At 41.1% G+C, this 22,175-nt stretch overlaps 1 protein-coding gene across 2 annotated transcripts in view; it reads right to left on the bottom strand.

Moving 5' to 3' along the window:
* The window catches only part of SPAST (spastin), a 38,516-nt gene that overhangs the window by 15,186 nt on the left and 1,155 nt on the right, over positions 1 to 22,175 (bottom strand). The window contains exons 2-4 of one of the 2 annotated variants that reach the window (XM_075267654.1): positions 17,314 to 17,397; positions 12,762 to 12,845; positions 1,527 to 1,622 (exon numbers count right to left, since the gene is read on the bottom strand). In XM_075267654.1, coding sequence (XP_075123755.1) covers positions 1,527 to 1,622; positions 12,762 to 12,845; positions 17,314 to 17,397 — 264 coding nt within the window. The remainder of the gene's footprint in view (positions 1 to 1,526; positions 1,623 to 12,761; positions 12,846 to 17,313; positions 17,398 to 22,175) is intronic. The other variant, XM_075267655.1, reaches the window with a different exon arrangement.

Below are 22,175 nucleotides of genomic sequence, written 5' to 3'. Positions count from 1 at the left end.
AACCATCTCCAAGATTTCTCCTGTGCATTCTCCATAAAGCGGAACTCCTTACCAAGACACTTAAGACTGACCCCCACAATCACAGGCTTCAAGAAGGCCCTGAAGACTCACCTATTCAGGAAGGCCTACAACCTCCAATAACACTATCACCTCACCACCATCTGTATTGTCTCCCCCTCACCTTCTGTCTCTACCCCCCCTTCCTTCATAGATTGTAAGCCCTCACGGGCAGGGCCCCCTACCCCACTGTGCCAGTCGGTCATTGTTAGTATTATATCTACCTGTATATTTTGTGTACTGTAGGTAAACCCCCAAATTTAAAGCACCATGGAATTAATGGTGCTACACAAACAAAAATTATATTATTTTTAACATCATCTAATAACTTTATGTTCACAACCGAGCTGGAAGTTACCTTATTGGGAAAGAAAGAAAAAAAGGTTTCCGGCTCTGCTGGTGTCGGCTGTGGAGGCCAAACCACCGAGAATTTTTATATCAGACAGGCACGGTGAGTCAGAAAAGGAAAGTTCTTCCAACTCATTAAAAAGCCTGTGATTATATTTCTATGAAAGTAATTAAGTATCTAATTATACAATGCCATTAATTATATGATATTTAAAAATTAATTTTATTTTACACCAACCACACTCCATATCCCTGCTTGGTATCTGCCCAGCCATTTAACAGATTTGTATACAGCCGGCTTTCTGTTGATGTAATGATGGAAGAGAAAAACGGAATACCTGAACGACATGTGAACACACCCCAAGGCGTCAGAGGCTTAGTGATACAATGGCTGTGTGGATAAAAGCCAGGGATTTGGAGCTAATGCTACAGTGAAACCTTTCAGAGGAGTATCCAAAATTTCACAAAAATATGTTGTTTCTGCAGGGAGTCTTCTTATACTGTATCTTTTATTCCTGCTTTTAGAGAACACCCTAAAATATGTTATCAATTATACAATGCACATGTAGAATACAAAAATGAATTCCCTGCAAATTTAATATCCAAACGGTGTAATCTAGTGGACTTCCTAGTTTACCCTACTAGTACATTATGGGAGTTTCCATTTCATAACGTGCTGGAGGACCACAGTTTGAAAAGCCCTTCAGTACACTGAAGAGTATATTGTATCCGTCTTAGACCTTCTCAGCAGTTTCCACTTTTCTCAGTCCTTAGTATAGTCTCTTCTCTAATTCATGTTAAAACGCTGAATCAATTTTTTTGTTTGTTTGTTTTATTTAAGGAGGAATAACAAAAAGAATCTGGCAAGAGAGCCGAGTAAATATTATCCAAAATTGTTATTTTATGAGGAACACACACATTTACTAAAGACACCTCAGAAATGGGCCTCAGTTTGCTTTCCAACATGTTACTTATCTGGAAGCCATTCTAAGGGACAAGTCACCAGCACACCAAGGGCACTACTGAATTACTGAGACATAGAAGGTTATATATGAAAGAAAGAAGAGAATTGTCTAAAGATATTTACAAGCAAAACATGGCATCAGTAATGCTAAACCCACCTGGCTTGAGATGTCCATTGCGGCAAGGTAGGTTAGTACTGTCACTACACACCTCCATTTGCTTGGTCTCACCTTGCATATCTGCTTGCAGAGTTGCTACGCAAACAGAGGAAAAGGGTAAAAATAAAAAAAACGATGAACAAAAACAAACTACTGCCACTGTGATGTCATAGTAACAGCATACACATTACCGGCAAATCAATGGGGAATTGTGTCTTGTAGCTTAGTCCTAATAACTGGTTAAAGTGGAGGTGCAGTAATATAGATAGGATTTCACCATCACTTGTGTGTATGAGGAATGATCGGAGCGCACTTCTAGTGAATCCCTACAATCAGGACTGAAGCCAATAGACTAACACTGCACAGAGATCTGCTGTGATCGAGCTTGTGCTTGCTATGATTTCAGACATCACCACCAATGTTAAAGACCTTTCATCACCACAACTAGTACAAGTATTTAGTGTCTGTTAAAGGAGGAGGGGGGGGGGGGGTCAACGCCAAAGATTCCAGAGCAACTGGAGTGGTCTCTCTGGCCCAATCGTTGGTGAGAAACAAGCACATGTAATTTTGGTGCCTGATGTGCTATTTAAGTTCTGTAATGTCAGCGGGGCGGTGTCAGGCAGAGGGTGTGACACAGAGCTCCAATCAGAGGCAGTCTGGGTCAGAGTTCAAAATAACACCCCTTGTCTGCTCCCAACTGACACCGCCCTCCTGACTGTACAGAGCGGAAATCGCATATCAGGCACCAAAACTAAAGAGCATAAAATGCTCAGTAATGGTGAGAGCTACAGAAAAAATTCCAGCTACAGTTGAAGTAGTGGAGCAGAACATATTTAATGTAAAGAGCTGGACAGGAGGTGGTGAAAGGTCCTTTTCAATCAGATGTAGCAGAGTTAAACTGAACTTCTACAATTGTCTTTTCATTGTTTTTGTTGCTTTCTATGGTAAGTCTTTGGGGGGGGGGGGGGGGGACGTCATTTTTACTTCTGTGATAAAGCTAAGCTATCACACTGCAGAGGTTTAACCGATTGCAGAAGTTCAGGTTAACTCTGGTACATCCGTACGCAAGTTGTTTCATATATTCTGCATGGGCAGAAGGGTCAAGTGTAAGTGCTTCCTTTATATGGACCATTCCTTATGTAGCCACGCTTGGCTTTGACAAAAAAATAAAAAAATTATGCCGCTTTTCCACAACATGGGGCCTTAGGCTGAAGTTCCACATTGCAAAAACGCAGCGTTCTTTGCTGCAACAAAAAAAATGCTGCATTTTACAGTACCTGCATAGAGGATGGCATTCTGGCTAATCCCATCACAACACAGTGCAGAAAAAAAAAAATCCAAAAACAATACTGCTGCAGAAAAGTGCTGAGTTTCTAAATCCTCTATAAGGGTGAATTCACACTGAGTAAACACTAGCTTATTCTGAACGTAAAACACGTTCAGAATAAGCGGCGTCTAAAGCAGCTCCATTCATTTCTATGGGAGCGGGGATACGAGCGCTCCCCATAGAAATGAATGGGCTGCTTCTTTCACTCCGTGCAGTCCCATTGAAGTGAATGGGGAGTGCCGGCGTATACAGCAAGCTCTGCTCATGCCGGAGCGTACACGCCGGCACTCCCCATTCACTTCAATGGGACTGCACGGAGTGAAAGAAGCAGCCCATTCATTTCTATGGGGAGCGCTCGTATCCCCGCTCCCATAGAAATGAATGGAGCTGCTTTAGACGCCGCTTATTCTGAACGTGTTTTACGTTCAGAATAAGCTAGCGTTTACTCAGTGTGAATTCACCCTAATACCTACAGAAACACTAGTGTTTTCCATATAGGTATAATAGGGGCAGATAGTCGCCAGAGGAGAACTCTGCAATAATGCAATGAAAACTCTGCAGGGGGGGGGGGGGGAGTAATGCGTTTCTGCGGTATGTTCCACAGAGTTTCACGATGTGAGGTCTTATCCTTAAGGTCTATTGTGCACCCCACACGATATAGATGCAGGTTTTCTGCCCTCAACATATCCTAAGTGTTACTGCAACAACCACAAATAAGATAAAACAATTGAACATATTACATGCTATTAATTTTACACCTCCTGACATTATTAAACAGATATACTGATAAGGAGAAAACCTGATGATCATTAAACACACTTCATCTTACAGGGAGTTTACACAAGACATTCACAGTTAAGACTATACACATTATGAAGTATGATGGCAAAACAGACATCAAAATAAGGAACAATGTCATTTTGATGAATTACACTTTTAGTTTGATTTCCATAACAAAATACATAGGTGAAATTGTTGGCACCAACCATTTACAATGTATTAAAACACACATAGGAACACCAAATGACTGGACGGCAATAAGGAAATAAAATTGTACAGAAATTCTTCCAAGGTGCAATGCAATGGGGAAGGGGGGTGGGGAACACACCACAAAAACAGGACATGCAAAGCTCACAAAGACTTAGTAGCATGGAGAAAAAAAGAGCCCTAGGTAGTGGGGTCGGAGTGCCTCAGCCCTTTCTTTTTACAATTGCAGTTAGTCTGTATCTGGTCTTTATAGACTAATGGACCAAATGACCACAAAACTGAGTACATTCTTATGTGAAAGTAAGAGTATGCAGTCAGGTCTGATTCTTGCTGGTGTTCAGGAACAAAGACCAGCATTCCTATTAATATTTGATAACGGCAATATTTAAAGTGACAAGCACCAACTCACATTGAATATTCAAATAAGGATAGAGATAATACGACATGACATATTACTGTGCATTTTCAGGATGAGAGGATGGTGGATGATGAATAAGGCTTGAGCTGAAACTTTTTTTTTTTTTTTTTTTTTTTTTAAGCACTAGAGGGTGCATTAACACTGCCCATGTAAAACAACAAAGGAAAAATAAAACTGCAGTTTTAGAGGAGGTTTTTGCAGGTGAAATATAATATAAAACCCATACCTATAAAATTAAGGAATAGTACCACAGACCGCAATAAAACTGCATACAATTCTCTGACTTGGTTTTGTTGCATACAAGGTTGATGTGCTATTGGCCCTTACAAATTTTAAAGGATTATCGCCATCTCGGCAAGTCCTGACCCTTCAGTGGGACGACTTACAGTAACAGTCCAGCACAGTGGTTCCAAGCGGCTATAGGTATGGTTGCACATTGTATCAAATGTTTAATATCCCTTCTATACTCTGGAGGGGTTTAGTAGCAGATCCCACTCACCATAGACCAGCCTCAATAGCTATAATACTAAGGCAAGCCTGAGAGATTTCCAAAAGCTTCTAGCAGTCAAAGAAACACTTAAGGATAGGGGCGTTGGGGAGGGAAGGGAGGAGGGAATAAAATAAAACAATGCCCATGATCATAGTGAACTGTGACAGCAGGCACTAGAGCCAGGTCTCCGCTGTGTAATACCATATATATATAAAGACTTGGCCTCTGCCATACTATTATGGCGGATGTCAGGAAAGGGGAAATAGGCAACACCATATAAACCCTAAAGTAGTTCACTACATTACATAATAGTATAGCCTTATCCACACATACATATTTTATGTATGTCTGCTGTTAATGTATTCAACTGACCGCAAAGGAAAGTTAAAATTTTATTGTTCTGTTGTTCAGCTGAAATGGATCAAATAAATTTTTTTGGAAAAAAACAAAACCAAAAACACAACATGCTATATTTGTAATAGACAGATCACAGATGACACCCACACACCTCACTTATTTCACCTATAGACTAACAGGTATTCATTTTCCATAAAACAGACCAAAATGGAGCAAGTCTCCACTTTTACATATTACAGACTCAAGTTCTGTAAATAAAAAAAATGGTATAAGAATTATTACACTGAAATCAACGTGTTCAGGTTCTGCCCATAAAAAATATGGACGTAACCAACTGAAGAGTGAATATTTAGAATGTATACTCATAATGTGACGATATGGGAGTGCCTTAAAATTTGCACAAATGTATCTTGCAAGCACCCAGGAGCACCTTCCCATAGACTTGTGTGACTACAAAAGCACTGCAGAAAGTATCACTTTGATATTGAGCATGATACAGATACTCTGTGTGGTATCAAACTCCAAGTTCTGGTCTCGTAACAGTTCTAGTTCCGACAAGTTGAAGTGGAGCTACAGAAACAGTATAAACACATTTAGATACAGAAAGGCAGAGAAACTGGTGAAAGCTCTAGCAAGTAAGGTAATTCTCTAAAGCTCACACAAGAAACATCAGGAGCTCAAACTACAGCAATAATGAGCAGTCCTACTGGGAATCCAGCACTGGGGTGAAGAAAACTTACTACTGTCAGCAGCAGCAAAATGGTTTGAGATTTTCCCTTTGCTTTCTACTATAACCCTTTCCTACAGCCTTTGCCAACAACCTCTAGTGAAACTTTCTGCCCGATGGGTTTATACAAGTTTGCAGATAATCACTTCTCACTTGTGCCTCCATGTGTGGCCATTCTATGGATAGAGCAGAGCACCATGTGAGGAGAAAATGTTATATGAACCTAGGGGCCTGACTGCACAGATAGTTTTGATGGCCCAGAACTTCGAAACGTAATTAATAATGCATCAATTTAAAGTGTAACTAAACTTTCTAGCAACTTTTGATTTCCTGTAGTGTCATTTTGGATCCTCTCTGAAGTCTCTGAGTTTTTTTTCCTTGCCGTTCCTGCCCCTCACCAAGCACCTGTGTATGGAGTACAGGCCTGTAGTAGGGGCAGTGTGAAATGTACAGCAAAATGAGGGGAGGGTTACGTCCAATAATTATACGAAAACTGTTGGAATTGGAATATTTATATCATATATATTATGCATCTGCATATAAATATCTTACGCCCGTGATATCTTAATTCCAAATCAGTGATCGCTCTGGAAATAATTGAGAGAGCACTGCAACCTTAGCGTCAGATGAAAGAAGAGAATCTCCACTTCAAAATTACAAGTTTGCATATTTTATATTGTCCAAGATAACTGACGTGACAACCCCTCACCCACTACCCTCATTCTCTACATATTACATAACCCCGTACTCCATACACAGCAACATTCAATGAGTGGCAGAAACCGCTCTCAATACAAAAGAAAGGGAAAGAAAAGTATGAAGGATTTCATAGAAGGGAGACAAAACTTGTTAAAAGTAAAATTACAAAATGTATTAAAGGGATTCTACCACTAAAACACTTTTTTTTCTGGTTACCACGTCGGAATAGCCTTTAAAAAGGCTATTCGTCTCTTACCTGTGGAAGTGCTCTCCGCCGCGCCGTTCGTTCAAAATACCGGTTTGTACCGGTATGCTAATTAGTTCTCTCGCAGCGATGGGGGCGTCCCCATCGCTGGAGCAGCGATGGGGGCGTCCCCATTGCAGCTCGAAAACCGACCGCAGCGCCGCCTCTCTGGTCTTCGGTGTCCTCCCCTTGCCTCTTCAGCGTCTGTCGGACGCCTGCGCAGTATGCTCTCTGATCGGCGAAGCTTGCCAAACGTACTGCGCATGCGCGAAAGTGCGGTGCCCGCACTATGGCTGGGACCGCAATTTCGCGCATGCGCAGTACGTTCGGCAATCTTCACCGAACAGAGCGTACTGCGCAGGCGTCCGACAGTACGCTGAAGAAGCAAGGGGAGGACAGCGAAGACCAGAGAGGCGGCGCTGCGGTCGGTTTTCGAGCTGCAATGGGGATGCCCCCATCGCTGCTCCTGCGATGGGGACGCCCCCATCGCTGCGAGAGAACTAATTAGCATACCGGTACAAACCGGTATTTTGAACGAACGGCGCGGCGGAGAGCACTTCCACAGGTAAGAGACGAATAGCCTTTTTAAAGGTTATTCCGACGTGGTAACTAGAAAAAAAAAAGTGTTTTAGTGGTAGAATCCCTTTAATGACACAGATACGGTCATGTTTTAAATATTAAATAGGACCTTTCAAGTCCTCATTGAAGTGTGGCTTTATATACCACTAGAAAGCCGACAGTGCACTGAATTCGGCTTTCCCAGTATGCGCCCTAGGGCTAGTGAGATCGTTGCTGTTAGTTTCAGCACCGATGCCTCCCCACTGTCAGATTGGCGTTCCTTATAGCTCAGCATCATCACTGGACTGTGAGGAATGCCTCCCCCTGCAGGAACCCTAACACAGCCCTGTACTGTCAGAGGGGGTGCTCCTTACAGCACAGTGATGATGCTGAGCTACGAGGAATACCCTTCTGAAAGTAGGGAATTATTGGTGCTAAATATCTCCACCATCATGGCACATACTGGGAAAGCCAAGGCTTTCTAACACTATATAAAACCGCATATTCATGAGGACATGTAAGATTCTCTTGAACCCAGTTTTGGAAATACTATACGTAAAAAGTATACAAGCCCTTTAATAAGGGGGTTAAACAAAACCGTGATGTATACCACAACACATATGGATCTCTGCAGTCTTCACCCAATTTCCACAATGCAGGTCTTAGCTGTGCCATCTTAATTTTATCACAAGCAACCTGCAGTATTGATGCACAATGTGCATTATTCATTCCTTACCCAAGCGTCTGCACCACATTGATTACATCTGTACTACTTTAGTCACCGGTACTGAAGCTAGAGACATGCAGTTGTATAGCAAGCGGCTGGTTTCCATAGGATAGAATGTAGAGCTCACTCACTACTGTGCAGTACTTTGCTTCTTGCTCTAATATGTACTGAACACATACTAGTGGATTAAAATCAGTGCACTCACGCTCAGTTTCCTATTACTGCCGTACTGAGCAACATATCAAAGTGTATACTCACACCAACATGCTGTGCACGGCTCTGTGAGTACACACGAAGGTAACCAGATTTCACATATACCTCTCAGACTTCCGTTTATTGAAGGAGCCATGAAAATAGCATGTTGCTATTTAATGTATCGATCACGTGTACTGTTAAGACAGGTTTGTAAACAGATACATTCATGGTTTTGAGGTCGTTTTCCATCCAGTTAATACAATGATAGTTACACAGCTGGAGAATCCTGAATAAACAACAAGATCAATGTTACCTAAATTATTAAGGTGGGAGAGGTAAAGGCTGCCATATGCTACATCATTGATTCGTAGCATGTCAAATATTGCTGAGAATATCACATGCAGAAGCAGTCTGAAAGCTGGAAAAGGAGGGGGGGGGGATGGACATTACAGAAATCAGATAAAACCACATGATTTTTCAGTAGAAAATGCTGCTAAATCTTTCTGCAATATTTTTGTTACATGTGGACTTAACCTAAATGTGTTTTCCTAAGATCAGCATATTATATTGACGGCCTACTCCATACCAGAAACAACAGTATGTGTGACTAGTGAAGCCAGTATATAAAATCCATCTACCCACACTGTACATAATAGTTGATTTTCCAGTATATTTGCTAAATTTCATACTTCTACAAAGACCAACAAAACCTAAAACTTTTTATAAGAACTTCATTCTAAGGCAGTCATTGTTCAGATACAGTACAATAACAGGCACTTCAAACTCCCCGCATCTCCCTGTATACAGCCCAGTTCTCAGGTCCAACATACAATGTAATGTGGAACATCAAGGATATGACCGGTCAGCTTCCCAATTTTACATAGACTATGTACAATGACATTTATGTACTGTATATAGACAATACATCAGGTCAGGCATCAGAAAACACGTAGAGACTAAGGCTACATGGAGCAAAAATGGAGCTAAAAAAAGCAAACGGAAACACAGGAGGATGACCAAAAAAAAAAAAAACTGCTTGTTTCTCACTGTTTTGCTCCTGCGTTTTTCATTTTTAACTGCCCCCATATGTAAGTTGATGGCAGAAATGCAGGGCTTTCACAGCTTTTCAACAGCAATTTTTTCCTGCGGATGAGATTAGACAGAATCTCACTTTGCTGGGACTGTAACATTCAGAGGTTTTTTTTCCACGACAGCTGAAAACAATGCGTTTCCACAAAGTGTGGCCTCTTAAAAAAAAAAAAAAAAAAGCAGTGTTGTCCCCATCTTTATAGTAAAACTGTTCTTGATGGTCAATAAACTATGCAGAGATAGTTTCTTTAAACTTCATAAATCTGACCCATTATTTTGTCTTTTGCAGCCATTTAAAAAAGAAAATAAATAAAAATAAAACCTTCCTTGTGAGCAGCCATATTGAAGGTACACACTTCTTTCTAACATAGGCAGTACAGCAATAAGCGTACGCTTTATGGCAAGCAGTGATTATACAGAGTCATCACCCACCAATAGCTAGGCCTCCAGCAGAACAAAAGACATCATTAACTTGCCCACCCTTGCATGAAAATGAAACGATTCTCCCCCATGCCTGCATAAGCTCTTGCGGCTATAGTGTAGGCTACAGTAATATTTTACCAAAAATGCTTTAAAAATATATATATAAAAAAAAAAAAACAGTTAAATGCAATTTTCTGATCATACATCCCTTTTGCCAGTATTTTACAACAGGTAGTAGCCATTGAAAAAAAGACACTATTCACACATTCTTCTGTGCATACAATGATAAGATGTGTCCTCTACCACACCAGTAAGGGAGCGTTCACACTACCGTCGGTGTCCGACATGTAGTGTCCGCTCCTAGTGTCCGCTCAAAATCTGTCACGGACACTAGGAGCGGACACTAGATGTGTCCGTGACACCTGTCATTCACTTTAATGGGCATCGGGGGCGTTCTATTGCACTCCGTGCCCGTCCGTCACTGTCCGCTTGTAAAGATGTCCGACTTCTCAAGCGGACAGAAGAACCCTGCATGCAGGGTTTTTCTGTCCGCTTGAGAAGTCGGACATCTTCTCTTGCGGACAGTGACGGACGGGCACGGAGTGCAAAAGAACGCACCCGATGCCCATTAAAGTGAATGACAGGTGTCACGGACACATCTAGTGTCCGCTCCTAGTGTCCGTGACAGATTTTGAGCGGACACTAGGAGCGGACACTACATGTCGGACACCGACGGTAGTGTGAACGCCCCCTAAGAATATGGAGAAAGAAAGTTAGTAACATGCGCTGTAGTAAACAGGTCAATACTGCTACATGCAGCCAGGGGAAAAAAAAAAAAAAAAAAAGAATCTGTCACTGGAAAGGAATTACTTCAAAGCAAAGAATCAGGACTAAAACTGGACATTATATATCTCCATAAGGATTAGTCAGGAATTATTTTCGTTTCTTGTGAAGTTAAAGTGATACTGTAGATCGCATCTCAGGAGAAGAGCAAAATAAAGTGACAGATTCCTTTTACAAATGCCATGTTACAAGTGTTAGCAGTGCGCTCATGCAGGACCAGAACTGTACAGAAGACTATGGTCACTAGAAGTAAAGCTTCATCCAGTATAGAGTGCAGTTGTCAAACACATTTAGCCCAATACCATCTAGATTTTCAGAAACCTATTGCATGATGCCACAAAAAAAACCAAAAAAAAAAAAAAACAGCATATTGCTCATAGGGTTACCGTAATTTATTTACCATACTAGTCCATGTGTGCATTCAGTCATATATAGTACATGCAGATTGTTTCTGCTGCACCCACAAGCGGGAGATACATTCTCACTATATAAGGCGTTGTCTGCTTTTATGTAAATCAAGTTTAATATATTGTAAAAAGTTATGTAACCTTCTGTAGTATACTCCGCATTTCACACTACATTCACATCTCTACTGGAGGATCACAGCAATGGACAGCTAAAACAGCCCGATGGATCCCATTATCTATAATGGAGTCCTATCGAGCGTCTTCATTTTGACTGAAATTGTTGGATGAATAGATGTGTGTAGAAATTTTTCTTCAAGCTACTTTGTTGAACACCATAGAATTTTCTATCTCAATCCCAATGAACTAATAATGTACAAACAATCCAATTCTATGTGAAAAAATGGCAAAATTTTATTTATTTTTTTTCACATATCAATAAAAATTAAGTATATCCTGGGTATAAATATATTGAATTAAAATATTCTCTCCAGATAGTGTACTGGTGTCTTTTTTTGTTCGATGCTCTGAATGACATACTATTCCCATTCCAAAAAGACATCCAAAACCCAAAAGCAACATAGGTTTGGGATCCCAAATCTTTAGGATTCCCAAGTCCTAAAATTTGCCCTAGAAGAGATGACTAATATTGCACCAACGGCTGTCTGTATCTCAGATTGCAAAAAGATGACTTATAGCCTATACAAAAGTGGATTAGAAGAGTGCAAAACTTTCCACAATATAGTAACAATACAAAGGTAGCAAGACAACAAAACCACTGAAAAAGCCACTGAAAGTTCAGCGCTAACATATTAAGAGATAAAGTAAACTTTGCTACACCGATAAAAATTCTTCAGACAGAAATATACAGGCAAACACTGTATACACGCATAAAGAGGCCAACCTAGCCTGTGTTTCTGCTGCCATCTGATACCAGTACCTATAAAGCCAAGAAACATTACATGAGCAGCACTGGGGCTCAGTGGTTAGCGCTAGGTTCCCAATTTCAAATCTGCAAGGTGTTTATATGTTTCTCCTAAGGGGCATTGACACTTGCACCTGGTATCTGTCCATCATGAATCTGCCTTGAGATCGGAAACGTTTTGTTTAAAAACCCATTCACTTCAATAGGTTTTTCAAACAATCTGATGGTGTCAGTTTTCAACTACCCAGTGTATACTTATTTTTTTGGACAGACAGTCCTGCAAATCCAACTCTGGTCTCCGACCAAAAAAGCAGATACACAGCGGCGAGACTGAAAACAGACACCTGCGGATTGTTTTAAAGGCCCATTGAAGTGAATGGATTTTTAAACAAAACGTTTCCAATCTGTTTTTCCGGTCTTAAGGTGGATTAAGATGGACGGATACCAGACGCAAGTGTGAATGAAGCACAAGATATAGGAATAAAAGATGATGACAGTATATAGAAAGCATTGTGGAATATATTGTGCTGGACAAGCAAAATATACAAGCAAGCATCAATATAAACATTCTGATTTCTCGCTCCACATAGTGCTACTCTTTTACACTGCTGTAAAGAACATGCCTGTTTGTTACTAATTATATTTTATAAGATTTAGAGCCTATTTTTTTGTTTGGTTTATTCTGTGTGGCTATGGCTTTATATTATTTAACATTGTTCCTTACAACTGTTAAGGGCGGTTGAAAGCTGCAATTCTAAGACTCACCATAAATTCAATGTTATTTATTGAATACTATAAAACAGCACAGTTCTCAATACATACCTAATAGCTGTAAGCGATCCTTTGCCATTAGTAAATTTGTTGTCATTTTTGCTTGTAGACGTCGTGCTCGGTCATACTGCTCTCCTTGGAGTGAACAGAACATACAGGTAAAGACTTGGCGTATGCATAAATAACAATGTCATAGCTTTCAGTTTGGGTTTTAAAGAGATCCTATCATAGAAACCCCCCTTTTTATTTTTTAATGAGTAACACGTTGGAATAGCCATAAGAAAGGCTATTCTTCTCCTACTTTTCGTTGTCTTCTCCGCACCGCCGTTCCGTTGGGATCCCGGTTCTTGTCGGTATGCAAATGAGTTCTCTCACAGTACTGGGGGCGTCCTCAATGCTGCCTGAGAACTCTCTCCAGCGCCACCTCCATCTTCGTCAGCAGCGTCGTCTTCATCCTTTTCTTCCGGCACAGGTTTCCGACTTCTAGGCCTCGAGCAGAGCAGACTGCGCGTGCCCACAGGCCACGAGAAAATAGCTGCTTACAATACTGTGCAAGCGGCCATTTTCTCGTGGCCTGTGGGCATGCGCAGTCTGCTCTGCCCAAGGCATGCGGCCTAGAAGTCGGAAACCTGAGCTGAAAGAAGAGGATGAAGAAGACTCTGCTGACGAAGATGGAGGCGGTGCTGGAGAGAGTTCTCTTGCAGCATTGGGGATGCCCCCAGTACTGTTTGACCGCTGGGGCCCACCCCCAGTGCTGCGAAAGAACTCATTTGCATACAGACAAGAACTGGGATCCAAACGGAACGGCGGTGGGGAGAAAACAACGCAAGGTAGGAGAGGAATAGCCTTTCATAAGGCTATTCCAATGTGTTACTCAGGAAAAAAAAAAAAAAAAAGGGTTTCTATGATAGGATCTCTTTAACGCTTGAAGATAAATCAGCTATTTTAAAGTCATTTTTTTTTTCCCTGAAAGCTTCCTTCTGCCAAAATGACAGAAAAAAAACCCATTGAAGGCGGCTGATCGCTGGAGGCTCATAACCCTAGCTCATACAGCTGGATGGTTATAATACAGTCTTTATGCCATAAATGTATAAAACCACTTTGACCAGGCGGTTATGTCGGCACCTTGGAGAACTTCACGTTCCTCAGAAACTGTTGTGATTTCCTAACCATCATATCTCTTCAATCATTTCTACAACACGGAGCCTCAGTCTCCCAAAAAGACAAAGAGGTGGCCACAGCTGAGCCCAAAAACTATTAAATGGATGTGCTGCACATGCTCAGAAATAGTCAAATTTACAATGAGAAAAAGGCAACATATCATAGACAATGAACAAACCAAGGTATAAATATATTTAATCTCTCTAACACCTACAAAAGAGACTACATAACGGGAATTAAGAAGTTTAGGCATAAATGTTCATCTGTGGAGCAACAAAATAAATAGTGATCCAAAAACAGAGCACACAAAGTGAGGGCTTTAGGCAAAACTTCCTAGGCAGTGACCCAAACACACAAATCCTGCAACAAGTACATTATATCCCTAGGAGTAAACACAAAAGTCTACAACAGAAGTGTCAGTCCACAATATATAAGAGTAACTAAACGTTTGGACAACTTTTGATTTTCCGGCCATATTTGTGTCATTAATACAATCTGTAATATCTTTTATTAAATTCTGGATCCCTTCTGTGAATTCCTGCATTTTCTCCACTCTTTCCATTGCTTCGGTATTAAAAGCTGTTCCTGCTTCTTACTGAATGTTACCGTGTATGGGAGCGCAGAGAAGAAGGTAGGAGAGGATCATAGCTGTGTACATACAGTGCCTACAAGTAGTATTCAACCCCCTGCAGATTTAGCAGGTTTACACATTCTGAAGTAACTTGGCATTGTGACATTTGGACTGTAGATCAGCCTGGAAGTGTGAAATGCACTGCAGCAAAAAAGAATGTTATTTCTTTGTTTCTTTTTTTTTTTTTTTAATTGTGAAAAGTTTATTCAGCGGGTCATTTATTATTCAACCCCTCAAGCCACCAGAATTCTGTTTGGTTCCCCTAAAGTATTAAGAAGTAGTTGAGGCACAAAGAACAATGAGCTTCACATATTTGGATTAATTATCTCTTTTTCCAGCCTTTTCTGACTATTTAAGACCCTCCCCAAACTTGTGAACAGCACTCATACATGGTCAACATGGGAAAGACAAAGGAGCATTCCAAGGCCATCAGAGACAAGATCGTGGAGGGTCACAAGGCTGGCAAGGGGTACAAAACCCTTTCCAAGGAGTTGGGCCTACCTGTCTCCACTGTTAGGAGCATCATCCGGAAGTGGAAGGCTTATGGAACTACTGTTAGCTTTCCACGGCCTGGACAGCCTTTGAAAGTTTCCTCCCGTGCCGAGGCCAGGCTTGTCCGAAGAGTCAAGGCTAACCCAAGGACAACAAGGAAGGAGCTCCGGGAAGCTCATGGCAGTGGGGACATTTGTTTCAGTCAATACCATAAGTAACGTACTCCACCGCAATGGTCTCCGTTCCAGACGAGCCCGTAAGGTACCTTTACTTTCAAAGCGTCATGTCATGGCTTGTCTACAGTTTGCTCATGATCACTTGGAGGACTCTGAGACAGACTGGATCAAGGTTCTCTGGTCTGATGAGACCAAGATCGAGATCTTTGGTGCCAACCACACACGTGACGTTTGGAGACTGGATGGCACTGCATGACCCCAAGAATACCATCCCTACAGTCAAGCATGGTGGTGGCAGCATCATGCTGTGGGGCTGCTTCTCAGCCAAGGGGCCTGGCCATCTGGTCCGCATCCATGGGAAGATGGATAGCACGGCCTACCTGGAGATTTTGGCCAAGAACCTCCGCTCCTCCATCAAGGATCTTAAGATGGGTCGTCATTTCATCTTCCAACAAGACAACGACCCAAAGCACACAGCCAAGAAAACCAAGGCCTGGTTCAAGAGGGAAAAAATCAAGGTGTTGCAGTGGCCTAGTCAGTCTCCTGACCTTAACCCAATTGAAAACTTGTGGAAGGAGCTCAAGATTAAAGTCCACATGAGACACCCAAAGAACCTAGATAACTTGGAGAAGATCTGCATGGAGGAGTGGGCCAAGATAACTCCAGAGACCTGTGCCGGCCTGATCAGGTGTTATAAAAGATGATTATTAGCTGTAATTGCAAACAAGGGTTATTCCACAAAATATTAAACCTAGGGGTTGAATAATAATTGACCCACACTTTTATGTTTAAAATTTATTAAAATTTAACTGAGCAACATAACTTTTTGGTTTGTAAGATTTATGCATCTGTTAATAAATCCTGCTCTTGTTTGAAGGCTCTAACTTATTTGCATCTTATCGAACCTGCTAAATCTGCAGGGGGTTGAATACTACTTGTAGGCACTGTAGCTGTGTCTTATACAACAGGAGAGTCTCCTATTTCATATGACAATAAGATTACAGTGCTATCTAAATTATTTCCAGAGATATCACTGGTTGTCACAGATATCACAGTGTTGAGATTAGGATATTTATATGCAGCTGAAGAATATTTATGATGTAAAAATCCCAATTCCGAATGTGTTTTCAAGCAGTGATCTCTCTGGAAATAATTTAGATGACATAAGTTTGTACATTTCATAATGTCTGAGATATAACTGAAGTCACCCACCATCACCCTCTACATATTAAAATAAAAAAAATTAAAAAATTAAATTAAATTGGTGAAATTTGTTTTTCAGGATTTCACAGAAAGAATCCAAAATGTGTTAATTAGAGATGAGCGAGTACTGTTCGGATCAGCCGATCCGAACAGCACGCTCGCATAGAAATGAATGGACGTAGCCGGCTCGCGGGGGGTTACGCGGCCGGCCGCTGTCAAAGCGGAAGTACCAGGTGCATCCATTCATTTCTATGGAGCGTGCTGTTCGGATCGGCTAATCCGAACAGTACTCACTCATCTCTAGTGTTAATGAAGCATATTACAAGATTTATTAATGGCACAAATACTGCCAAAACCGAAGTTATCCAAAAGTTGACAACACCAATGAAAATATGGGTGCCAGACAAGTGACTTTATCCAGTCTTCAGTTGTCCAAATTTGCCAACCCAGTATTGAAAAGTTATCAAGCACCAGAATCTAATATGGCTGCCTAGCACAATCCATCAGAGAACTAACAAATTGTACTTGCTGTCCCCAAATTGGCAGAGTCTGCAAATGAACTGTTATTGGATTGTTGGTTGCCATGCAGCTTGCCATTAACATTCAGTTCCTTTGCACAGTGTGCTGCCCTCAGGCTCTTGGCCGCACAGCAGCTGCCATGTAGGACCCTACCTCCAGCCTATCCCCATTATATGCAGCTGTTTAATGGAGTATATTAGTCACACTCCGGCATTTGTTTCACCATGTACCAGGCATCAAAATTCTGTCATTACTACAGGCGTTCTTTTTACATTGATCACTCAATACATTTCTTGAATGAGTGGGATGCCAAAACTAAAACCGGTCACACATAATGCCACAGGGACAAAGACCAGGCTTTCCTAACATGGCCATCACCTTTGCAAGTTCAGTGTGTGGGTGAACAGAATGGGACGTTTACCTTGTCCATTGACTTGTACTGCAATTCCTTTCTCTAGCTCTTCAATACCTTTCTTGTACCACTGAACAGCTTGTTCCTTTTGATCTGGAAAAAAAAAAAAATATTTATTTAAGAGATCATCGAAAAAAAAAAAAAAATCAGCATGAATATAGCAAGTATTCCTGCAAATACAGAAGTCATCCGATGGAAAGGGGAAACATCACAGCTTGGTACCCAAAGCCAATAATTCACACAATGTCTTATGGTTCAGTGCAGTAGCCATATAGTTAAATAGATATTAAATCAAACTATGGCAATGTAAGCAAAAAAAATAAAGACCCAAAACTTTTCACCAATTTTTTTGGGGGGGGAAAGATTTTTTGCCATTTCGAAACCCAATCTCTGCTTTGGCAATAGATATATTCCTACAACATGGAGTCATCGGAAATAAAGATGAATTTCCATCTTGTCATACAAGGATAGTTGGAGCTTGCAAGAACAGGAGCCGTTTGTGGGTAGAGATTTTGTCTGACCATACGGATCGGTCCCAAGCTGGAGACCCCCTTCTATGATGTGCCAGTATAGGACAGGCCCCAAGTAGATGCCTGCTTACAAATGGAGCACATTCTGTGTAGAGCTGTCACACAGTTGCAGATAGTTACAATGTAACAGGAGATATAAGTGTATAGATAGGTTAATACATAATCCAGTATAGAAAGGTTCATATATTTTTTTTTTTATTATTAAAGATAAAAGTCAGATTTATCTTCTTTCTAGTAGATAAACCATTAATGACAATAAAAGAGTCAGACACAAAGATGGGTGGATAACATAAGAGGTTTTCAGCAGGGTGCGGTAATCCAAGCATGACGGCAGGCACATTCTCCCAAACTAGGCCTCAAAAGCCAATTTATAGAGCCCTGTCAGTAAGCCATGTAGTGAGGAGCATCCACCAGCCTTTCATGTAGACTCCAAGCAGCAGAAAATCATCATCAAAAGCACAACCAACATGAAAATACAGGAGTCAGAGGAGTCTACAGGCAGATCCTGCCACCCACTGACATACTGGATAGTCAGGCAGACCGAGCACCAGACACCTGAGCACTGGAGGAAGAATTTATTCACTTGACTTCTAATCCCCATACACAAATCAATTATTAATTAACTCATTTATTACTATTAACCCCATTTTTATGCTCGTGTTTATAATTTCACCCGGAAAGTCTCTTAGCAGAAAAAAAAATACATTTTTTAATTATTTTTTGTTTTTTCAAAGTTCTTTGGAAAATACATTTATCTTGATATAGTCTTCCATCTCATAAGTAATTCATGCTAATATGTTTTCCACATGAGCAGGCTTCACATTCACCACATTACTGGAAATCCCAGCACGATATGAACTCTAGACAGGAGTTCGGGCCTAAACCATAAGTGCCCTAATGAGGTCTAACCGTGCGCCCATCTGGGCTGCCTTAACCCCATAAATGCTTTATCAAAGTCTAAACAGGTTAATGAGACTTTGAACAACACGCCAACAACTTTTTAGCCCCCACGTTGTGGAAACAAAGCAGTTTTCTGGCTGCGGAAATACAGCAAAAAAAAAAAAAAAAAGCCGTGTTTTCGGCTGATCTTACACGGCCGTAATGCAAGTCCACAATAGAGGGTTTTCAATTGCAGACACATTACGGTATATTCAATATGGTCTCTTACACCACCGGATATTTTATAAGTGGTGTGGCCGGGCCGCAACCGTCGTCCACAATATAGGACATGTCCGTAATGGTCATGAAATGCGGCACTGCACGGACTCGCCCATACAACTCTATGGGCGAGTTAGGCAGGACATGGACATCTGCAGAGCCTATGTTGCCGATCAGCAACTACTGTACCATGCGCACAGACAAAAAAAACAAAACACAGAACGTCAATTTTAACTGCAAAAAACGCGTGCATCTTCCCTATACAATTAAAAAGGGAAGGAAAACGCTGAGAAAATGCAGCAAAACCGCATAAAAAAAAATCTCTGAAAAAAAAGTGCACAGTTTTCAGCTGCGTTCTGCAGTGTGGGGTCTTAGATTTTTAATGTTGTTATATAGACTATAAATTTAGCCACACTGCTCATCTGCCAAGAGAAGACCGAGTGTGCAAAGAGTCAACATAGTAGATCAAGTAGACTGCAGTGACTGGTGACAGGACTCATTTATCTTCTGCCCATTTTTTGGCCATATTTATTACTAGGGCACATAAAAAAAAAAAAAATACTGTAACATTATACTAGTATTATACACTAACATAACTAACATAACTAACATTAACACTAGCATTATAGTGCAGTCCATTTATGATGTAGCTGAACTTCCTTGTTATATGTTGTGCACATTAGTTGCTCCTTTATAAGCTAGGTACACTTTGCCCCTTTTTAATGCAGTCTGACCTGACTGACACTATGTAGGCGAACACTCTCCCTAATGTGGACGAGTGCCCCCATACCCTGGTCTATAGTCTCTCACCATGCTAAATCAGTATCCCTACACTATGCTGAGGATGGCCCAATAGGCCGAAACAGCGCTGTCCATAGTTGGGAATCTGTTCCTTTTGGGACAGAAATACTGATTTAGCAATTAAATCCACATTATGATTAAAAGACTTTATAACTGAGTTGTTCATGATGTTAAGGATGCTGCCCTCTATAGGGTGGTGTACAGAGTGCACTCTGTTCTCCTAATTCCATCCAGGAGACTAGATTTGCATATTTTTTACTGACTGACCCTGACATGGACACTGCTCTCGTACTCAAGTGCATGGATCTCCACTTAGGCTACGCTCCCTTTCCCCACTCACTAGGGTCCACCACTAGGTGAAGACCCAAGCTGAACACTTCCAGTATTTACAGTATTTTCTGGACAATACAATATGACAGACTGCAAGAAGCACCCTGGGTTTAGACAAGAAAAATTAGGGAAAAAATATATTAATTAACCATGGTGGTCAAATAGAATAGCAGTCAATGTCACTGGCTAGTGAGGGGGCACAAAAAAAGGTTTATTATGTGCGTGAGTGTGTTGGGGGCATGAAGAAGCATTGAACAATGAGATGGCGGTAATGTGGTATTACAATGTTTTGTTTGTGTAATGACAGTCACCTCTATTACAAAATTGTCTGAATACTGTATAAGCAATGCCACCCCTGCTACCTCTTGTGTCACCCCCTCTACCTCATAGATTGTAAGCTCTTGCGAGCAGGGCCCTCAGTCCCATTGTGTGAAATGATTTTCTTTGTTATGTATCTGTCTGTATTTGAACCCTACAAATTGTACAGTGCTGCAGAATATGTTGGCGCGATATAAATAAAAATTTAATTAATTATTATTATTATATGTGGAGAGCAGTAAGCAGCATTACACTATGCGGGGGCACTAATGACGATTATATTGCAGGTGGAGGCACTAGTACCCCCCCACACCTACAGTATATGGTAATTCCCCACGAACAACTGACATGGACAGAGACATACTGATTTATAAGTTGTATATGAAGTGTAGCAGTCTGCATTGTCCTATACAAAAGACCACTGAAAAAAAAATATATATATATATTAAAATCTGTTCCATGTGGTATTTTTTTTTTTTTTAATTAGGATGCTTTAGAAGACGGATACCACTGTATAGCATCTTTCACAAGCCTCAGTTGGGAATACATGTCAAAATCACATGTGCCCATCAACAGGCTTAAATACAGAGAACACAAAGCTTTATGTTGCCATGTAAGGAGTAGCAAATGTATGGAGGCCCTGAGTCGTGCAGAACCCCATGACATGTGCTAGACGCCTGATACATAGTGTTACCTACACTAAGACATCTGCGTACAGTGTGTTCTGAGCTGCAGTGTTTGCCATCTAAGGCCCAGTTCACATCTGTGTTTGGTATTCCGTTCAGGGAGTCTGCTTGGGGACCCCCAAATGGAAACGTATATTCATAAAAAAGCGATTAGCTAAGAAATCAAACGGGCGCCATAGACTATAATGGGGTCCATGTGATTTCTGCACAAACCAGATGTTTTATGCAGAAACCGAGAGGAAACCACATTGACCCCATTATAGTCTATGGGTCCGTGTGATTTTATAGCTAACAGATTTTATTGCGTATAGGTTTCCGTTCAAGGGGTCTCCAAGTGGACTCCCCGAATGAAATACCAAATGCAAATGTGAACCGGGCCGCAGAGTATGTTCGCAGAGGGTTATTTGAAGGCGGATGCAGAATCTGCGTCAAAATCTGCCTGAAAAACACCTCCTATTCATTTCAATTTGAGTCAGTAGTAGTTTTTTCCTCTAGTGGATTTTTTCCACTAGCAGAACAAAAGCACACCACGACCTATCTTCAGGTGGATTCCACTTTGAAAACCCCCCCCCCAAAAAAAAAAAAAAAAAAAAAAGGCAAAAACCACAACAACAAAAAAAACGCATCAAATCAAAAAAACGTTTAATTCCAGAAGCAGATTTTTTTAACCTGCAAAAAAAACCTCTGTGTGAACATACCCTAAGGGCCCACGGGCCACAACCGCAGCGGAAACGCATCGTGGCTCTTCCCACAGCACTTTGAACAAAAAGTTCACAGACTTTTCCTCTGCGGACTTTGTTATAATTATATCTACAGGGAAGTCGCCTGCGTTTCCGTAGATATAACTGACATGCCGCGATTTTCAAAATAGCAATGGTTTTGGAAATCGCAGCATGTCCGCGCTGCGATTTTCTGCACAAAGTGGGGATGGGATTCACATGAATCTCATCCCCACTTTGCAAGTACTGTAAAACGTCACGATTCGCGTTGTTTCCGGCCTGTGGGGTTAGTTTTCCGCACAGCTAGCCTGAATGAGTGGGCCTGATCA

The sequence above is a fragment of the Leptodactylus fuscus genome, chromosome 3, assembly GCF_031893055.1.
Source record: "Leptodactylus fuscus isolate aLepFus1 chromosome 3, aLepFus1.hap2, whole genome shotgun sequence".
In the NCBI taxonomy this organism is placed as follows: Eukaryota; Metazoa; Chordata; class Amphibia; order Anura; family Leptodactylidae; genus Leptodactylus; species Leptodactylus fuscus.
Note: the sequence above shows the minus strand (reverse complement) of the source record. Positions and strands in the feature narration are given on the sequence as shown.